Raw genomic sequence first — 22,872 nt, 5'->3', positions numbered from 1 at the left:
TGCCGAACTTGTCGTTTGTCGTTATCATTTTATATACTGTCGAAAGGATAATTTACCTCGGAAAGGTATCATGGTTTCATCGATGCAAAGAGACTCTTCTGGAATAATGCAAAAAGAAGCATTCTTGTTCAGCATATCAACAAGGCATTGAATTTTATGAAGCCGGTCATTGGGAGGACAATCTTCATTATTTGCCAAATAAAACATACGTAAAAGCAGCTCAAATCTATTCCGCGGCAAATATTTTGATATTTCGTTTTTATATAATGGATGTTTGCGCCAATAATCTTTTAGTGATGGTTTTTTATCCAATCCTATCCAAATTAAAATGTTCATATTGCGTTATAATTAGTATCCACCCATGCATTTAGGCGAGAATATTGGCCAATAGTTTTATTCGTTATGGCAAGAATAATTTCCTGTTCCGCGTATCTATTTGTTTCGACAACGATCTTATTAATAACATCGTCGGATACAAGTAATTCAAAAAAATGAAGTTCATCCTTACCGCGCATTTGGGTCTGCAAGGCTAGTGAAATTCCAACATTCATTGGTAGAGTGAATGTCGAAAAATTTCCTGAAGCTGGTCTTCACTCCGGTCTTTCATCATTGCCTGAAGAATCTATGTCTATATCTAACTGAGCAGATGTTGAAGGCTCGGAAGTATCTAAAAAAATGGAGGGTAGTGTATAAGAAGATAATCGTTACTAGGAAGAGAAAATATGAATTTTAGACGTTAAATTTGATATACATAGGTATTCCACTTAGTTTCGTACGCGAGTTAGTATATTGAAACTTTTTACAACACTGTTTTTTTCTAATAGCATTTTAGAAAATAAGCTATGTATAAAAAATGGAATTTCCAAACCTCCTACGTACCTAACTGACGTACATACTTCATCTTTTTCTTTTTAGGGCGGTCTTCTTCAGAACTGCTTGAAGATATTTCGCCGGCCAAATATGTCGGATCCAAATCAGAATCTGAGATATTTAAAAACTCGTCACTCATGTTGAGGTCTCTATAAATCTCTATTTCTTCTGCTGCAGTCTCCACTGCTTGTTGCATCTCAGAATCAGAAATAATTCTTTTCTCTGCCGCCATTGCTCCTCCAAATTATAGCCCACAAAACAACATGTTTTTACACCGATTTTTATAGAAAGAATGACTGAAGAAGGCAACAAACATAAAATGCACGTGGTATTTGCGCTTCTAGTGAAAACCGTACAACTGCTGCCATCTCTCCAGGCGAATCAACATTGACCTTGTACGTGTCCAGATAAGGTACACATGGTACACGACATCAAAAAATAAAACCTGTACAATCAGGTGCCATGTGTACCATATTTGGACACAGCTTTTTTAAACTAAAAAAAGCAAAAGTTACATACATTTTTAAACATGCGTGCGTTTTGATGCATACAAACACTGTTTTTAATAAAAAAGTTCCGTGGCCCGTAGGACCCGGTAATTTTTTTTCTAATTGGGACTGGCAGTTAACGTGTTAAGGAAGGCTCACGCGAAAGCAGACATGTCCATTGTATACAAACGTGATAAAAACAGCAACAGCTGTTTTTTCAAAAGAAGATTGAATTAAAAAGTTGAGTTACTTAGATTAAGATATAAGGATTTTAAAAGCGTATTAACATTTTTTTACAAAAAAATAACAATTTTCTTTTGAGTTATTTTAATATATCTGCTTTTGCAGGAACACAATGGATATGTCTGGTTTTACTGGTGAACACATGGGGATTAACTTAATGAAACGAAATATTTTTTTAGTTTATCAAACTTCCAAATATTTAAACGTACTTCGTTGTCATCTTCTAGTCAATCACATGCTTCATCAGCATTGTCATTTTCCTCTCTCTATAACCGATTTCAGGCGAATAACCAAAGCGTTTTGGTTTTTACCAATTTCCGATTGGTATTTACCAAAACGTTTAGGTGCTGTTGGTTTTTAAAAAGTTAAAAAGTCAATCTACTGTCAAAGTTGTCACCAACATTAACGGTATATACCCAACTGCCCAGTAGTTTTTCATTTTTGGTTTAATGGTTATTTGAAATGCCAAAACATCCTTAAAAAAATAATAAAAATAAAGTCTGAATTTATATACGTTGTACTCCATTAGCCGAAGTTCTGTTGAAGGCACTTTATTAGAAGGGATATATTTCTCCTTTAAAGCAAGAATTATTTCTTGCGTTTCGGAATAAAGTGACCGTCGTAAATATTTTAAAACTAACACGAAATTTTCATTTAAAAAAATCAACAGCCGGTAAGCACATAAGTCTTATTCTTGAATTAGCAATATCAGCATTACAAATAGATTAGTCATCATGGATAATCAAATTAATGTAACAAAAAATATTTCTAAAACGACAAAACATAGATCCTAAATAATATCCAAATAAACGAAATTAGAAATTATAGGAAGTACAAACACAAGAAATAAGTACAAGAGATTAGGAAATATGATTATTTATAGAGGAATATTATGTAATAACCAATGATAACCGCGGTAATTACCAATAAATTGTGGTTATCCGCCTAAAATCGGTTTTTGTCCTCATCTTCAAGAGTTTGTCCGATAGCATCTTCCAAAATAATCTTAAAAAATTCCAATACTGGAAGAAACTCCACTAGGTTCCTAGGTTCCTTCACTAGGTTGTACATTATAATGCTTAAATTTTTAGCATCATTATGATAAAGACTATGAAATAATAAATATGAATAGTTTGAACCTTAAACTAAAGAAAAGAGACTCTTGTTCATTATCCATAAAATGAACCGGTTTGAAGAAAAAAAAAATTAAGAAATCACTGTTTTATTTTAATTGAAAAGAACTATGATATTTTTTTTTCAGGGAGGCGACAGTTATTCAAACAACAGAGAAGTTCTATTTTAAGTTTTTTAATCTGAAAAAGGACATATTTTTAAAAATGTCTAAGGGAAACTGGTAGGTGATTCCACTTATTAGGGTAATATTATTGACTTTCTTTATCGTAATTTTAGGAAGTTTTGGAAAAAAAGTACTGCTGCTGGACAGAGAAGAACAGTACGTACAGTACAATTGGAGGAAAATATTTTGGATGCTGTATCTGATACTCCTTCAATGAGCACTCAAAACTTAGCCGCGCAGCTTAATACACCAAAAACAATAATGCATATCAATGCAATATGCAGCTAATAGCTGTTCTGGAAGTACTAATATCATCTACAAAGTAATACCTATAAAGTACCTAAAGTACTATAGGAAGTACCTATATCATCTACAAAGAGTGTATGAACTAACTCCTGAAGATTTTCCGTAGAATACAATTCGCCAACTGGCTATTAGATCAGCAGCGAACTAATCCAAACTTCATTAGCATTATTCTTTTTATCGATGAAGCAGGGTTTACCAAAAATGGTATTGTGAATTTACATGCATGTTTGAATTGATGAAAATCCTCATGCCGCTGTTGCTTATCATCAACAAGCATCATTAGGCCATTCCTGTCGATACTCGGGAGGAACTTTTACAGAGAATCAGGATTCATTGTGATGTGGTAAGGAACAATGAAAGGTTGTTATGGCGAGTACACCAGTCCACGATTCGTCGTACCCAGGATTGTATGAGACGTCACGGAGCATAAGTTGAACCTACTTATGAAGTTTTTAATTAATTGTTTCAAAGTACTATATTCTTTATTTAGTACACTCTTTTTGAGGTTGTTTTTTTGTTTCGAGAAAAACATAGGTTTACAGTTTTTTAAACAATTTCGTTAAGGTGCCTCGCTGCGAAGCGTACAACGTTAGCATCCTTCCTAAAGAACCGGATGCATACGTCTCACTTAGGCCGGTCGTCCATTTATTCGAGATGTCGTCCACAATTTGTTTGCGACAATTGTCCGAAAACAAATGTCGTAAGAAAATAAGCTGAGCTCGTCCACTTGTACGCATCATGTCGTCGGACGAGGATGCAATTTTATTACTCGCGTTGGTTCACCGATGTAGAAAAAGAAAACAAAAAAGAACGTTTTGGGTTCATCCATACTTTACTGCCAATCAAGAGAAAAGTGCATTCATAAGCGGCAGATCAAAAGAAATCATCGAAGATCCTATAAAATTTCAATCGTTCTACAGAATGTCACGAGATAGCTTTCTTGTATTACTTTATAAACTGGAACCGTAGCCGATCGAGAGTTCTAGCCGTGACACTGGTTTCGAGGCGTCAAAATTGAAGCCGAGATTTGGTGGCGCACGCCGTACAGTGGAACGAAGTGGAGATACCGCGGGACCTAATATTTTACATTTTACAAGATAATATATTTTTTTTATTATTATGTATTTTTAGGTATATGATAAATGTTTTAAATATTTATTATTATTTATTTTATTGGAAAAATATACATATAAAACGGTGTTTCAAATTCGTCTTACAATACTTAAAGTACGAAAATGGATAATTTGCCCCAAAGTTGCACATTATTTATTTATAAAAGAATATGCCATATATATTGTATATATATATATTATGTGGTTTTGAAAATTATTGAAAAAAAAAACAAATTTTCAAAAACTTATTCTTGACACTTTTGTGGGTTGGGTTGGGTTCTTGCGTTTTCGTATTAATCTTGGTTGCTATGGGAAAGTTTTTGCATTGCTGTATTACTTTTTCGTAAAAATGTTAATGCCGAACACAAAATTAGGTAGGTACCTACGCCAAATTTTGGTTGCTTTTTTAAAAAATCGAAAATTTGAATGATTCCGAAGATAATCAAAAAAAATTAAAAATCCATTTAAATTTTTTCTGAGCTTAAACAGTAGCACAGTAATGAGAAATTTGCACAGCTCTATCTCCCACAAGATACATACATACATATTAATATTATTTTTAATTATTTTAGAGTATTTACTTTAAATGGTTGGATAAGGTTAAAAACGAGGAATAAATTAATTATTATTCAATAAATGCTATAAATTGGTTTTATTTTATCTAATACATAATGGTATATAAAACCATAACCAAAATATTCTTAATAGTTATGGTAAAATAAAATATGTAAAAAAAGAAAAACAAAACATACATATGGTATATGAAACTAAGCGCATTGGTTACACTGTTAATATTTTAAGTTTTTTACAGCCTCATTTTATTAATTCTTATTTTAAGTTTTCTACAGCCATTTAGTTTTTATTATTTAACCTATAGTCAATATTTTAATTATTCTTACTCTTATAGCAGATAATTACAAAAATATTTATTAACAACAATCAAAACATTTCTATACTACTTGAACACCATATTTAAGACAATATCTAAACAATAATAAAGACAAGATATATATATTTTATACAAAAATAAATAATGTATTTAATTCCATACTGTCATACCGTTACTTACTTTTAAGTTTTTTTACAGCCCTTTGTTTTTTATTTACCTGACTAGATTGAAAAGTTGAATTTTTACTTTTACAGTTATTATTTAAAAGAATGTTTGCCATATGAACAATACATTGTTTGAATATTTGATTCCTATCATCTCCGCAAGAAAAACAAGAAATTGGAAAAATGGTTTTATATTTTAACATTTCTATGGACAAGCTTTGTAAAATACCCCTTTAAGACTTGAATTTTAAGAAAAGCGGTTCGCATGTATCACTAATTAAAATTTTAAATAGTAAAAATATATTGGATATTATTTCTACAATTATGTCTTTTGGCCACTTTAAGCCTCCCCGATCCAATTTATCAATGTAGGAAAAATCTGAACTTTCTGGATAATCAATATCTAATTGATTTTGAAAGCAAATAAATAAAGTGCAATCTTCACACTTTATTTTTTTATTAATACTTCTAGCAATATATCCTGCTATATAAATTAAAACCCGTTTTTTATTTTAATTTATAGTTTCGTCATTTGTCAACAATAAAGCATCAAGAAGAAAATCGTCAAGTTCTGTTAATTCTTTAATATTAAAATTATCTTGAGTATTAAGATCAAAGTTTTTCAAAGAAAAATCGCCATTGAGTGAAGATTTTAATTTTAAAACGCTTATTAATTTTAATTTTCTCTCGGATTCCAAAACTTGAATTACTGAAATATGGTAATTAGCCCCCGACATTAATCTGTACTGTACAAATCTACCCTCTAAATCATCGGTTTGAAACTTTTCCAGTAAGACATACTCAAATTTTAAATCGTTTATCAGGTATTTACACATGTCTGACAAGACCTTACAAGTACATATGTGTTAATGAAAAGTGTGTTTGATTTGAAAGTTTTCCATTTCTTGTACTCTCTGGTTTACCCTGAATAGTTAATTCGTTCCATAGTTCTAACCATTTAATAAAATTTCTTAAAAATATAATATTTTTGTCAAATTCTGGTTCTCTTATACAATCATAATGCGAGTCTCGAAAACGTATACCTTTAAATTGAGATTTTCAATTTACGATTTTCCACCATTTTGAAATTAAATCTAAAAATTTAATGGTTCCACTCACTGTAGTTGGATTGTCTTTATTATATTCTTGTAATGCAGCAATATTTTTTATTATCAAAAAGCCTGACGCATAAGTTAACATTTTGTCTTTCTATTGACGAAGGATATAACACTTTTCTTGAGAGCGACGGTGCTAATTTAACAACCCGATTTTCTTCATAAGAAAAATTTTTTTTTAAACTATTTACACATGCTGTTATTTTAGTTATATTGGCAACTGGAAATGTTTGTAAACTTTGCATATCATTGGGAATATCGGGCAAAAAAAAAGTTTGTAGATTATCCTTTTGATTATTCCAATTGTTTCTGATGGATTTCAAAATGTGAACCGTGTCAAAAAAAATAAATACTTTTTGAGAGACATTTGTATAGGGATTTAAAAAATAGGTTTGTATTGTACCACCGTAAAGTAAACTGAACATTTTTTTATTAACCGCATTATTGTCCGAAATAATGGCAATTACATGGTAGTCCATATCTGTCAGAAGTTTTAAAATTTTCTTAGTTAATTCATGTAGAATGTCGCATTTAAGAGTTGAAATAGGAAATAAGCCAACCATATCTTTATGGTCCGAAAATAAAGATGATATCATAAATGCTTGAATTGTCGTTGCTGGTATCATTTTTTTATCATCACCTAAATTTGTATATATAATTGTAAGTATTGTTCGAGGCAAAACTCTCTATTTTCCCACTTTTATATGATATGTCAGACCGAATATAAATTTCGTCTAACATTAAAACGACATATTTTTCTCTGTCAGTTAGGTTCTTTTTTTTCTCTGACAAATATTTAAGATGACATTCATCTACACCTGAACTATTAGACCCTAATTTTAATAATAGTCTTTTTAAATGGCGGGGACTGGGAAGTATTAATGTATTACTATCCCTTAGTAAAAAAATATGCCCCTGGAAAGGTTAAAAAAATAGTGCTGGCCCAAATTAATGTTTCCGGAGAATACACCACTTTACTACTTTTCATTAAGGTTATTTGCTCCCTAACAAACTTCAATTTTCTTATAATATTATGCTCTTTAGAATTTTGTTTTATTAAAATATCTTGTAATATTTTTTCAATGTAAGTAAAATTATCCTCAAATTCATTCTCTGGCAAAACCTGAATAGAAAATTTTTGTACAAAATTTAAAAGATTTAATAAAATAGACCACCTATTACATATTTTCGATTTCCCTAAAATGCTATTTAATTCACTATTGGCTACCTCCCTATCTTTATAAAAAAAAGTAGTTTTAAAATTTTTATTTATTACTACCCCCTTAAGAATAACTGGCAAACTGGTTAAGTCACTTTCAGTAACATAAAAAATATTGATATGATCAGTAGATATTTTAAAATTAAAATAATTGCTAAAATTTTTTTGAACTATATGCAAAATACTACCTGTTAGTTCTTCAAATGTATTTATACAATCTTTTTGTTCCTTATTTTCTTGATTTATCATTTGTGGCTCAAGTTCTAACTCTTGTAAGACCCGTGATTTTTTTTTTGTAGGGGTATGGGTTGTGAATGACTGATTCTCAAATATTGTAGGGCAGGCATCTTCTGACAGCTTTACTTTTTTTCGAGAAACCTTTAAAATTGTTCCATCCTTCCTAGCCACTATATCCTCACGAATAATGACACGTTCAGAAAAATGTTTTATGCAGATCCTTGATGATTCTTTTATCACTACGTCGTCTCTTTCAATGCATTCTAACCATCTTTTCTTTTGATCCGGGTCATTGGGAAAACGAAAAATGGTAACTCTCTCGGTATCTTTATTATTGCTTTTGCACCCAGGAATGCAGCAAGAGGTAGGCATTATTCTAAATAAAATTAAGATTGTAAAATGTAAGTTAAAAATAAAATTGTTAATTTACCCACCTAATTTAAATACCGAATTTTTATTCTTTTTAAAACTCAAAGCGAGTATCAAAATAGTTTGGTAGTTTAAAATTTTAAATGCGTAAGCTTACTATAAACTACAATAATAACTGCAGTAAAATATTATTTCGAATCAACGCAAAATATGTCCCCAGCGCGGAATTTTTGCCATCGCGATGCGGTGGTCGCCCCGCATCATTTCGGCTTCTGTTGTGAGGTATCGATGGAAGCGGGGATAAGTGTCCAGGCTAGAACTATCGATCGGCTACGCTGGAACCCCATATCGCCAAGCAAAATACAAAATTTCGTGAGTCTATATCACCTGAAGAAAAATTAATAATAACGTTGCGGTAAGTAAAAAAATATTTTTATTATTTCTTTATTACACAGAAAGTAATTGACGGGGATAAACTAACCTGTAAACAACATTGTAACAATAAACTTAGTAGTAGTAACTGCAAGTAGAAAATCAATAATCGTCATCGCTTGGAGATATTAATGGTGATGGAGCACTTGAAATGGTTGAATATGAACATGGTGTTATTGATTGATTGGGTGAAATCAGTGGTGGGATATTTACATTTCTCGAATAAGATGGTGCTGTTAATTGAATGTACTGCGGGGACTCAGTACGTGTCGAGGAGCTCTTTGACAGTAGTCGATCGGAACCATCTTGTGGAAATCTGGGATAGGTTTCTTGAGGATGTCATACCCCCTAAGTTTAGCAAGTCTGATGATTGTGTATGTGATATATTAACGGCTTTAAAAGAACGTGTTTGTGGCTCTGATGGATATATTATATCATCTATTGTTTGCATGGTTCGCATTTTAAACTGATGCTTCTGAGTATGGTTCATTCTGTGTATATCTGGTAAAAGGCTTTTTAAAAATTATTGCAAATCCGGATCGTCGATTTCTTTTGTAGTATTTTTAAAATGGAAATAATCTATAGCGCATTTCTCCAATGGATTCGATTTTGCTTGTCTCAGTTTTTGGGTTTTAGTATCAGTATGAAATTTAGCTAGGGTTTTCTGTTTTTTAAAAATAGGTTCTTCAATATTTTCAACATTTTTATTTGCCACTATTTCGGTTTCATTTGTTGCAGAACATTGATCCAAATTATCGCTGGCAACTTCATTAACATCGCTAGAACTGCTATCCTTATCTTCATCTTCTACTAGTTGTTGTAAAGGAATATTACTCTGTTGAATTCTCGATTTGGAAAAAGGTATAAGAAAATGCAAATATTCAGCCAAATAATAGGTTTTCTTAGGTTTTGCTGCAGAACCAGATGGAGGCGTTTGTCTTAAGTGTCGGGCATAGGCGATCGAATATTTTTCCATTTTTCTTTGCAGGCTGCACCTGAAATGAAATTGTAACTAAGTTTTCAATTTCTTATTATATCGAGTATGGCACATAAATAAAATATAAATATAATGCACTATTCCATTAAAGATTCAATCAAAAACAAGAGAAATTTATATTTTAGAAACAAATTTTAAAACATTTTACGCTTGGTTTTTGTAAAATTATTTGTCAAAAATATTTAATAGTGCTGTTTATTACTATGAAGTTTACACACATATGACATATTTTATTTTATTTTACAGATACTTTGCTACGGGATTAAGTTTTAAGCAATTGTCTTTTCATTTTATGAGGGGTGACAGTACCATAGGACGAATAGTCGAAGAAGTATCGGATAGTATTTGGGAATGTTTGCGCGAGGAATATATGCCCATTCCTAACGAAGTAATATGGATTGCCACAGCAAAGAGGTTTAACAATTTATGGAATTTGCCAAACTGTGTAGGACGGCAAAGTATTGACGGCAAGCATATTAGAATAAACTGTCCTGCTAAATCTGGATCGGCATTTTACAATTATAAAAATTATTTTTCTATACAGTTGTTAGCTATCGCAGATGCCGACAGTAACTTTATTGCTATTTATGTGGGTGATTATGGCAGAAATGGCGATGGTGCCGTTTTCCGTAAATCAAGTATTGGTATACATTTTAAAGCAGGCACACTGAATTTTCCACAATCGCAGCCATTACCAAAGGAGCCCCATGAGCCGGCTTTTCCGTACTACCTTGTAGGTGATGCAGCATTTCCACTTTTAATGCATTTGCTGAAACCATTTCCAATGAGAGGAATGACAAATCAAAAACGGACATTTAATTATAGGCTGTCACGAGCTCGTCGAAGTGTCGAATGTGCCTTTGGAATATTGGTTTCGAAATTTAAATTACTTCAAGGTCCTATTCTCTGTTCCTCAGAAAAAACTGACAAAATTGTGAAAGCATTATGCATCTTGCATAATTTCATTCGAAAACTTGAAGGAAAACTGTCCCAAATATCAGTTCAAGACGATTCTGAGAGTGTTACTTTACAGTCACTTCAACCTGATCCCCGACGAAATACAGAAGAAGCTCTTGCTCTCCGAGAAAGGCTTTGTCAATATGTTAATCAGCCATGGCAACCCCAATATGCTCTAAATTAAAACAATATAACAAATTATTTCAGTCTTACCTATTTCATTGAGTCCCTTTCCAACTTCATTCCATGTTTTTTCCTGAATTTGTCTGTTTGAATATTCGCTTAAAGTGTAATCATATAATACCCTGTACTTTTCAACAGCTTCCATAAATTTAATATTAAAATTAGGGTCGTCCTTCATATTTTCGCTGCACACACACGTTCACGGTATTGAACAAACGACAAATGTCACTTGAAAACACAGCAAGCAGTGTCGTATACAAATTGTCGCAGACAAGTACTGGCTCGTTTGCGACGTGTCCGTTTAATGTACGAGAGGCAATTCAAAACTATGAGTTCTGATAAAAAGCGACATGTCGGCGACACGTCGACGACATGTCGTAAACAAATGTCTTTTAGGTGGACGACCGGCCTTAAAGCGCTAACGTGAAAGAGCTCAAGCTGCGCCAACTTACACGTTCTTGATATCACTTCATCTCTCATTATTCATATAAAATACTATTAATAACATTAAAATTTTCAAATTTGTCAGTCTATACTAACCTTCCATACGTCAACCAAAGTAGAAAACAATAAGGCCAAGGGATAATCCGATCTTTTTAAAATGGGAGCGGAGGCCCAAGAGACCGCGACCGTCACCTTCGCGTTATACTCGGGTCGTTCGGAGAACATCGCGAAAAATTCGTTTCCCGCCGCCGAATGTCCGATCAGCGCCACTTTCTCCCTCGACGTGTGAATCAAGATGAAATCGATACATGCGGGCAAGTCGTAAATCGCGATTTCGTGAAGGCTGGAAATTGCAGAAAACATTTGATTAAATCGCAGATATTAACATGTCAAAACAAAATGAAAAAATTACAATGAAATAACCCAACATGGCAAACCACCCTGTATATATTAAGCAACGCATGCCCAGTCTAGAAAACACATTCCGCTTTGTGCCTGTAAAATAATAAATGACAGGAGACTTGTCAATATCAACTTATCAATCGCAATTATTATAAAGGTTTTACCGACCGAATAGAGTCCGAGCAGATGGACGGAATTTCGCAAAAAACGATACTAGCGCTCGCAGTGGCCCTACACGGACTTTTTACGTGTAATCGCATTACAGACAATATCTATTGCAGACAATTATCGCATTACAGACGATATCTGTGAAGCAGAAATTGAAGATTGAATTACTTCGAAGGATAATAATAGAATCGTGATTAGTTCGAAACAAACCGCTGAGCAATCCTTCCGCATAGAAGTGCATCTTAATGATCAATGTGTGGCTCCAGATTGTGCAAATTCAGACTTTTTCAGGTATAAGTCGATTACTACTGATAAAGAAATTAATGCTGGTGTTCGATTAGTACCTTTTAATATGCTATTGCAATATGTATGTGAGCAAAACCTGAAGATAAAATTCACGAAAAAATCACTTATTCCTTTTTTTAATGAAAATGACGCTTGGAATAACGTCAATAGTCTTGAGCCTGTTTCTTTCTTCTGAGTACTGCCTCACAATCTTCACAATCTTCTGAGTACTGCCTCACAATATTTTAAACCTATTTTGGAGGATTTATATAATAAATGTCCCACTTTAATTTCATGGCCTTCGAGAGAAACTATGCAATACCTAATGCCCAAAGATTTCAAATGGTATGATAATTGTAGAGTAATTATAGATTGCTCTGAATGTCCTGCGGAGCACCTATCACAGGAAGACAATTCAGTTTTTTTTCTATTCTCATTACAAAAAAGGATTTACGGCTAAAGTCGGTAGGCTGCAGACCAATCGGCTATATTTCATTCCTCTCAAAAGTATTCGAAGGACGCACGACGAATGGTCAAATTAAAATTGAAAGCGATTTACTTGATCTTTTAGAGCCAAACGATGTAGTTTTGGCTGACAAAGGATTTCCGAAAAGGGTGTACTATTTGCCACCTTTTCCACGTGCATAATATTTTACGGAACAAGTCAATGAAATTGCAAGCCTCTATATAGAGCGTATAATGCAGCGAAAACTTGTCGCATTCTTTCTAAAGTAACAACCAACATGATGCCAAAACAACTGATGCAATTGTTACAATTGCCATGTTTACACACAACCGTTAATACGCATTAGCGGAATGCGAATGAAGATAAAACGCATGTGTAGACACCCGTAAACCGTTTTAGCGTTCTTAGTTTGCATTATTTTTGCTGTAATACGCATTAAGGTTCCATGTATACGGGAGAAGATCTTCACATTCATTTTCAATGCTGGCAAGTAACAAAAATAATGAAAACCGAGACAGGAAAAAAAAATTTACTTTGATTTTGTTGTCGTGTGCCGTGTATTGCGCAAAATTTAGAGAATTATATTCTTTTATTAGATATATCGCAATCAGTGAAGTGCACACAAGATCTGCAATTTGGAACGGTGTAACGCTAACCATAAGAACGTGTATTATTTTTTTAACTAACTTAAAAACTAACTTAAAATATGTTTTTTTTCGGATTGGAACCAACCGTTGACATCTTAAAGTATAAGCACATTATCACTTACCACCTGCAAGTTGGCACCTGTCAACTGGCACTTATCGCCTGATGCCTAGGAAGTATATTTGCGATCTAAGAAATACCAAAATGCCAAAAGTAAAGAAAAATGCCAAGTCGTATACAGAAAAATCCCTACAGAAACCAACGTCAACATTAAAACCTCTTCTTAAAATAATTTTGTAAACATATGCCAAAGCGTTTTTGCTCTAATTCGCATTTATGTCACGTGTAAACTTAGTATATGGCTGCGGATTCTAGACTATTTCTAGACTTACAGCCTCTGGCCAAGAAGATTAGGCCACCATACGTCTCTGTTTATATGCATTTTACAATATTGCTATAACAATCTCATGTATTTACTTGATCTTTTTTTGCATTATCACTGTCCCATTTGACATTCTGTTTACTCATTGTACTTACATTACTCTTTTCATAAAGAAAAAACATTTAAAAATGACCATTTTAAATTGCTTCACTAAAGACTCTATTGACATCTAATGGTACAGAAAATGAAATTATTTACACTAAACGAAATTTTATTCATAGATTACTGTTCAATAAATACGTTTAATTATTCTGGACGTACTTAGAACGTTACTCGCATTTTTTGGTGATAAAACGATAGGGACGAAAATAAAACGTTAGGGACCCATCTTCAAACTGACCAATGGTTCGATGATTAAAGTTTGTTAACACCATACTTTATTATTAACACCATGTATAAACACCTTTCCTCATGGTCAGATATAACATCTTTTGCAAAACAAAATGTGTACAAATTGTCACTAACTTTCAGCATGAAAGCTCTAAAGAAAAGTGAGATACATGTTAGTCATACTTCATCGTAATCCTTACCGTACACAGCCAGCAAGTAATTTGCAAAATAAAAAAGGCTACTTTAGACAAAACACTTGCCAAAAAATTTTCACCTCTAGGAAACTTGACTTTTAAAATTTCCAAAAATGTCCAAACAGCAAAATCACATTCAGACATACCCATGACATATCGTCGCCTCAATGCAGAACTATTGTAGGCCAAATTTTGAGAAAATGCGTTTATTACATTACATAATAGCTTGAAGCCATATTTATTGGATGCAGAAGTATTGTAAGTCCACGCGCAGCATTTCTCCCTCCGCTCGATTTTTTTATATATTTAGTGTAATAGCCCAAGGCGGCAAGGCGCGTCAGCCCGGTGCAGAACTACGATAAGTAGAGAGAGCATTGTATGTTGAGAGGAAATGTGGACTTAGAATAGTTCTGAACTGTTTGCCTGGACATACAATCAAAGTATATAGATTTCAACTTGGTTAGACTGTGATACAATATTGGGTTGACGGACTTAAAATTATTTGAAAATTACAGTGAAAATTAAAAAATTAATATTAATAATGACTACCAGAAGAAATAAAATTTTTAATTTGTTGAAAAAAACATCCAGTGATAAAAGAGGTAAGTTAATATCCCAGTTATTAAATTTTAATTAAAGAGTTCTACTATTATACTATTATTTTATTATTTATTAATTTACTATTATATTATTATTTACTAATTCTACTATTAGATTAATATCTATGGTAGAGACCGTATTTCAGAAGATAGGAAGTACTGGTGTGGTAGCCGAAGATAGAAGAGGCAAAACCTGTAAAAACTCTCAGCTAGATGAGACAAGTAGAGATTCGGTAAGATCTCATATAAATTCCTTCGAAAGGATCGAAAGCCATTACTGCCGAAAGTCTACTGAGCGAAAATATTTACCATCTTCCTTTAAAATGTACACTTTTTATCAAGAGTTTTGTACATACAGAAAAAAGATATGGGTTCTCAAAAAAAATCTTTGTGTGTGGCTGTTTATGACCTTAAACAAGTTCTGCCAGTATTATAAGCTTAAATTATCTACCTATAATTTTACAATCTTTAACCTAGCCACTAAAGAATGTCAATGTTATATGTGGTATGAGTCAATTGGTAAAAGGGGCTCATCTGAAATATGCAGCTGTTTGTTGCTCTTTGTTGAAAGTCAAGTAAAAAAAGGAGCTAAAGAGTTTTCCTTTTATTCGGACAATTGCGCCGGGCAAATTTATTTTTGCTTTATATAACTATTAATCGCAGAAATACTCTATAACAATTCGCCATACATTTCTTGAACCTGGACTTACCCAATCTGAAGGCGATACTATTCACAGCGTCATTGAAAGGGCCTCCAGAAACATTCCAATATTTACACCAGATCAATGTTATACACTATACTCTATTTCAGAAGTGTATAGAGCAATAAACTGGGGAATTCCGTTCTGTTTGGCTACATTTCGTGGTAGTTCATAGGCGCAGGTACTTATAATATTTATGAATTTAATTTTCACGGATTAAATGCCTTTATTTTAAAAGAGATTAAATACTAATTTTGGTGAAATGATAAAATTTCTTCCGGCTAATTCGGTGGTGGTTATGGATAACGCAAGCTATCATTCACGGCGAATAGAGAAGACGCCAACTTCAAGTTGGAGAAAGCAAGAAATTATCGATTGGCTGACTGCAAAAGGTATTGCGTTTGAAGCAAATTTGATAAAAAAAGAACTGCTGGCAATAGCAAACTTACACAAAACTCGTTTCATGAAATACGCCGTGGAAGATATAGCCGAAAAATATAATATAACTGTACTGCGCTTACCGCCATATCATTGCGAACTAAATCCTATAGAACTGATATGAGCGCAAAATAAAAGGATTTGTAGCAAGACAAAACACGACTTTTAAAATGAAAGATGTTAAGCTACTGTTTGATCAAGCCATTACGGAAGCGACACCAGAGAATTGGCGAAAAGCAGTCCAGCATGTAATTAAGCAAGAGGACAAAATGTGGGATCTTGACAACCTTATCGATCAGACAGTCGATCCTTTAATTATAATGTCAAGAGGTGATGACAGTTCGTCAGATGACGAAGAAGACTACAATCTATTATAATTTAAAATTGTTATACACTGTTCAAAAAGTGCCAGATCCAAAAGTGACATTTTCAACTGTTTTACTCTACATATTATGTTCAATAAATTTGTGAAAAAATATATTATTCCATTTAAACAAAAGTAACTTTCTAAAATAAAATAGCATTTAAGTACATTAATTATAAGGTAAAAAAACAAGTCCCAGTTGCACGCCTTTGGCGAACCGTTTTCAATGTTTATCAGTGGGTAACAATGGGCAAAACTCATAAATTGACCCAAAACCGGGTGGCACTACCTGCAATCAACGAAAAGAAACAATTTTACATTGAAACTAATACCCATCTAAGGTAGTGGCATAAAATATTGGTGGAACACCAGGTACCACTTTTGCATACCTAATGAGGTTTTATTGCTCTACACACTTCTGAAATAGAGTATAGTAAGAACGGCTAAGAAAAAATCACCATTATATTGCGTCCATGAGTTATCTCAAGATGAGGTATATGACTTAAAAGATCTTCAAATAAAAACAGCTATTAATTTTGATAGAGACGAGGATAACGATAAAGTTTACACAAATAACTTTAAAATATATATTTTGGGTATTATATATATAGTCATGTTTGATCCAAACGTCTCAAATGTTTTATTTTTTAAAACACAGTATGACGGTACTTTTAAGAAAATAAATTTGTTAGAAAAGGGAATGAAAAAAGTTAATATTCAGGTTTGTGATGTACACCTCAAATGTCTCTATGATAAAAAAAATTCCTCTTCAAAAGAAAAAGTATGACCATTTAATCTATCTTTGTGAAAAAGGAGTCATAACTACTCCGTATTATGATTTTTTAAAGCTTTACCGTTTACAACTCAGTCTAATAAAAACGATGAGGACAGTGAATAACCTATTTTAAAATACTTAGTTAAATTTCCATGTTATGTTATTTTTTTAGGTTTAATTCTAAAATGTATAATTTAGGTCCCTATAAGGTTTCTCCTATAAATTCTGATTTCTATTAGGTTGTAAGTTTTGAACAGTGTGTTCTTTTATTTAATTTAACATAATTTTTTAGTTAATTTGCTTTTTGCGACTTACAATAGTTCTGCATTGAGGCGACGATATATTTGAACCTGACATTGAGTGTAGTATCCGCTAGACTTTACAAGCTGTACTTTTCCTTCGACTGAATGCAAATAGCTGACATTATATTTATTTTTGGTTTCAGCATTGTACAGTGGCTTTTTCTTGAAGGTCACGGACAGTTTACTTCTAACAATTTAACCATGCGTTCATTTTCAAGGACGTAACAACACCAACAGAAGCTTTAAGTTACGGCTGCAGAGGAAGGACGAAAAGTCCTATATGCCATATATTTAATTTCTTATCTTTTTTTGTACCCTTTAAGAGTTGTTCCCTCTTTTTCTATTCTTCACCTTATATCGGCACTTTGAAAAACACTTAGAGTAGGAAGTTCATTAACCAGATCTTTTGGTTTTTTTTTTTAAAAACCTTGATTTTATGTGCCTTGCAATTGGTAGTGATACGGATTTTTCCAGCGTCAGACCACTCAGGGCTGAAACTCGGCTACTTAGTTCCATAACACAGGTGAACAATGATATCTTCCTGCAAGCACAGTTTTTGGGTTCAAGTGTTTTAATTAGATATTAGTGCTCCTATTGCCTCTTGTGATGTATCTTATTTTATAGTCTTTTTAGGTAATGACAAAACTGCTCTTGACAATGGCAGTAGGCGAAATGCGTCGAGTAAATTAAAGTTTTTAATATACAGTGGAGATTTTTTGATATTATTACCGTTAATAATAAATATTACTGTTTCGCCAACAATTATCTATCAAGTGTCAAAAGGTGAGTCGAGCCAATCAGAGTGAGGTACACTTCTGACTTGCAGAGCTGATGTGGCAACTTTCTGAAACTAGTTATCGTTCATTCTTGGGTATGCACGTTTAGCATACAAATCAGTCTCCTTACCTGTAGTTAGTTTACTTGGTTTGTTTACTTTGTGTTGAGGGATGCATTCATCCCATGCAGTGGCGCTGCGAGCTCCTCTGCTCGGGTTCTATAGGGTATAGAGCGTAATTATTTCACCGGATTAAGAGTTATATATGTGGTACGCAATGGGCGAAAACGGTCACTGCCCAAAATTTATACCCACAACGCGATGTGGATTTTACGAATTTTCTACATCGCGTTACGGATTTATTTTATATACCCAAAACGCATTGTGTATAAATTTCAAAAATTCACGATGCGAAATCACGATTATCATCGAAGATACGCGACAGTTTTCATGTTATGGGTAATAAAGAATACCCATAAGACGAAAAATATGTAGGTTCGTAAGTAATGTGAAGAAATCAATCAAAAAATATGTAAAATAAAAATACTGGCACGTTTTTAAGATGTATTTATGAAATACACATTTTTTATAAAACTAATCATTATTATAAAGTGAATTGAAATTACCTGACCTCTACAGTTCATGTATTTGGAAATAATATAGGTTTCACAACTAAACCCTTCTTTGGAATCTTTTTCTTCAACTGACATGACTTACATTTACTGAGATACAAGTTTATAACGTTTTTAACAAGTTTATAAAGTTTGTGTATTTTTTTTAATTCATGCTCCATTCCTAAAAATTAAAAATTATTTCAAAAAAAATATTTTTGAGAATTATCTTATATTTAAATCCACTAAAAGAATAATCGTGATAAGAGAAGTGGTTTTAATTCAGCTTATAAGATTTGACCCATACTCCGACACACACAGACAAACACACTAACACGGCAATAATAAACTCTTTTAAATGTTAATAGTGTTAAATATTAAAAAAATTAACCTACCTTTTCTCTTTTATGTCCTGTATTAATATGGGCTGCATGCTCAATATCGAATAATTGTTCCCGATGAACATAAAGTTTAATATCTTCTTCGTTAGTGAATCTTCTGGCTATCAACTTTTTCTCCGCTCCAATACTTAGCAATTCATATCGATTCAACCTTCGATAAAGTTTTGATGAAAGTGGTTTGCCCAATTGTTGCGTAATTCATGTGCTTCTTTAACTCCACTAATAATAAGAAAATCTCATCCATTTTTCACAAAGAGACCGACGTATACAATAGACGAAAAACCAAAAGTAAATGTTGTGAGACCGTGACTTTGTGTTTTTCATTGTTTTTCGTCCACTAATAATGTTTTTATAATCACTTTCTAAGAGGAGTGTAGACCTAATGTTTGATTCTATATAAAGTTTATTTGAACCATCCTCGAATTCTTTTTTAAGATTTTCGATTGATTCATTCATTTTTATCGAATTTTTACTTAAAACTTTGACAAAGGACAAAAAAATAAACAAAATGAACAACTGCTGCCGATAAAAATAAGTAAGGTTATGAATTTTCGGGTTGTGGGTATTTATTATTACCCATAACACGAAAACCGTCGCGTGTCTTCAATGATAATCGTAATTTCGCGTCGTGAATTTTTGAAATTTACACACAACGCGTTTTGGGTATTATATAAAATATATCCGTAACGCGAATCGCGATGTGGATAATTCGTAAAATCCACATCGCGTTGTGGGTATGAATTTCGGGCAGTGACCGTTTTCGCCAATTGCGTATAACATATACTACTACACTAACGTAATCTTAAGGCGTCAACAATTATACGCAATTAACTAATTTATTATGTTCCAACTTTACGTAGGCTTTACGCAGGAATCGCAAACGTCAAACATAAAACTTTGTTTTACCTCTCGTTGACAATTTGAGTTTCTTTACTGGACAATTGTCTTTTTTTGCCAGTTGACAGGATTGACACATGCGCGTGATAAAATAAGTTTCCATTAGAAAAAAATTCAGATTAGAGATTTCATAAAAATCTTCAATGTGATTATATGTTCTATCTACCTGGATACGACATTATAAATTTAATAAACCTGATCACCTATATTTCCAATACGCCTTATCCTGATCCCAATCATACTTGACGTGTCTCTCTGGAAATGATCCCTCCGACCCCCTGGCAGAGAACAACCACACGTCATAACCCCTGTCATAAAAATAGTAGGGAAGAGCCCTGCGTGCCCCAAGCACCACGAAGTTGTGGGGCGAGCCGCCCATACCGTGGACCAACAAAACTGGACTTTTCCCTTTATAATGTTCGGGATTTGGGGTAGTATCGTTTGAAATGTGGTATAAACTCAACACGTAGCCGTCCTCTGTAATGATTTTGTAGGTTTGAACCGGATAGCCATGTCCTGCGATCCTTTCTTCCTAAAATAATAACAAAAAATCAAAATTAAAAATAATATATTTTAACAATCATAATAACAAATTACTCTTACATTTGACACACGATGTTTCACACAGTTAATGACATACATACGATATATGAAATGTGTGTATGTCATTAACTATAAACTACAGAGATGTATTTACTAAAACAAACATAATAATTATATAAAAAAATGCTCTAATTATACATAATACGTTTTAAGTATTTTATTCACCAACCATTTATACTTGATTTTATAATCCAGATGGACAAGTTTTTTTAAAATTTTGTTATATTTAGAATTTCTGAAGTACGAATTATATTATAAATTTTATGGGTAGCTGTATATACTGTTCTCTGAATTTTTGAAAATGTTTCCGCCGACCATCTTTTATTTACTTCATATTTTTTCATGGACGATGTCTAGTTGTATTAATTAATGTTGTAGGACATGCTGCACTCCAAATTACTATACCATATGAAATAACTGATTCAGCAAGGGATTTGTAAATATTTGAAATATTTTGTTATGGTATTGTCAATGTGAAAACGTAAATAAACAACAACACACCTACAAAATACACCTCAACTAACAGGTGTAGTAAAGAAAATAAAAATGCGAAAAATAATATTTTGAAAGGCTGCCATTTTGGTATGGGTAGAAGTAATGACTTAATATTCTAGGACCATATACATACATATATACGATATATCGCATGACCTCCCTTTCTATTTAATTTTCTTCTTTCAAAATCCGTCCGCCGCCATTTTGAAGTTTTGTAAAATGAGCTAAGGACCAAAAAGTAGTATTTAGGCAAGGTTTGTAGATTACATAGGTTGCCTTTTGTAACTTTTTGGGTGAAGCGACGTGAGAGGGGACGACGCGTCATCTATCTGAGTTTTTACTTGAGTAAAAACTCAACTACCTACAATACTTAAATAGTTTTTGCATAAACACTGATGTTCTCTTTATATGTTTATAGTAGTAGTAGTAGGTAGTAGTTTTATGTACATATATAGTCCTTAAGATAAATAAGACAGTATGTACTAATTGTTATACTTTTTTTACGGCTATTCCATCACTATTTTTACCCGCTTCTGTGGAAAAATCAGTCGGTAAACGTACTCAACGAATGTTGAGAAAAGAGAGGGAAGAAAAAGTTGAAATACTGCTTCAAGAGACCATTATAAAATCATCGCCAATAATTGTTGTGGAAAACCAACCAGAGACATTGACTATTTCTGATGTTCCATCAACAAGCATGGAAACTGATGCGGACATTTGGAAAAGAAAGTGGGAAGAGCTGGAACAAGAGAATGTTATCCTTAGAAAACAAATTAAGGATTTTAGAAATAAGGACAATACTCTAAGAGCTCAAATTTTCAAAATTTCAAAGGTCAGGTTCAGTTTGAGGAAAAAGTGATTGTGGCATTTAAAGATTTTTTTACATTAAATCAAGTGGAAATTGGTTTAAAGAAAAAGTCTAAGGCTCGTTGGACCACAGAAGAACTATCTAGAGCCTTTACTCTAAGATATTTAAGTAAGAGAGCATATATTTATGTAAAAGAAACTCTGCATTATCCATTACCAGGATTGTCGACCTTGCAGCAGTGGGCTGCAAATATTAACTTGAGAAGTGGCATTCTGGAAGATATGCTAAGAATCTTGAATTTAACTGGACAAATTAAATCAAACATGAGTAGAGTTACCATTTTATCCTATGATGAAGTTAAAGTAAGCAGCCTTTATGAATATTGCCAGGCAGACGATGAAGTAATTGGACTACACAATTATATGCAAGTCATTATGGCGAGGGGTCTTTTTGATAATTGGAAACAACCTGTTTATATAGGTTTTGATATAAAAATGACCAAAGATTTACTAGAAACTGTTACGTCAAAATTGCATGCAATAAACTATACTGTTGTGGCTTGTGTTTCTGATAGTGTGTGTGGTGTGGAAATCAAGGGCTCTGGAAATCAATGGGTATTGATATCACTAAGATATCTGCTGAACATCCTGTTACGAAGGAACCAATTTATTTTTTTGCTGACGTTCCCCATCTCTTGAAGCTACTCCGGAATTGGTTTCTAGATACTGGTTTTATTTTATCAGGAGATAAAAGAATTAATAAAAATCCTCTAAAAAAGTTAATTGACAATACCAGGTCAGAAATTAATTCTTGTTATAAACTGACACCATTGCATCTTAATTGTGAAAA

General features: G+C 32.8%; 1 protein-coding gene and 1 long non-coding RNA gene across 6 annotated transcripts in view; both read right to left on the bottom strand.

Moving 5' to 3' along the window:
- LOC126739680 (lipase 3-like) overlaps positions 1 to 22,872 on the bottom strand; it is a 48,969-nt gene that overhangs the window by 5,541 nt on the left and 20,556 nt on the right. For 3 of the 5 annotated variants that reach the window (XM_050445473.1, XM_050445469.1, XM_050445470.1), the window contains exons 2-3: positions 20,321 to 20,649; positions 11,419 to 11,665 (exon numbers count right to left, since the gene is read on the bottom strand). In XM_050445473.1, the coding sequence (XP_050301430.1) occupies positions 11,419 to 11,665; positions 20,321 to 20,649 (576 nt within the window). Of the gene's footprint in view, positions 1 to 11,418; positions 11,666 to 20,320; positions 20,650 to 20,720; positions 20,777 to 20,889; positions 21,141 to 22,872 lie in introns of those variants that run through there. The other 2 variants (XM_050445472.1, XM_050445471.1) reach the window with 2 other exon arrangements.
- LOC126739694 (uncharacterized) lies at positions 8,726 to 11,344 on the bottom strand. Its single transcript, XR_007661683.1, has 2 exons — positions 10,909 to 11,344; positions 8,726 to 9,736 (listed from the first exon to the last, which is right to left on the bottom strand). It is a non-coding gene; the product is annotated as an uncharacterized LOC126739694 (long non-coding RNA).

This window comes from Anthonomus grandis, chromosome 8, assembly GCF_022605725.1.
Source record: "Anthonomus grandis grandis chromosome 8, icAntGran1.3, whole genome shotgun sequence".
In the NCBI taxonomy this organism is placed as follows: Eukaryota; Metazoa; Arthropoda; class Insecta; order Coleoptera; family Curculionidae; genus Anthonomus; species Anthonomus grandis.
Note: the sequence above shows the minus strand (reverse complement) of the source record. Positions and strands in the feature narration are given on the sequence as shown.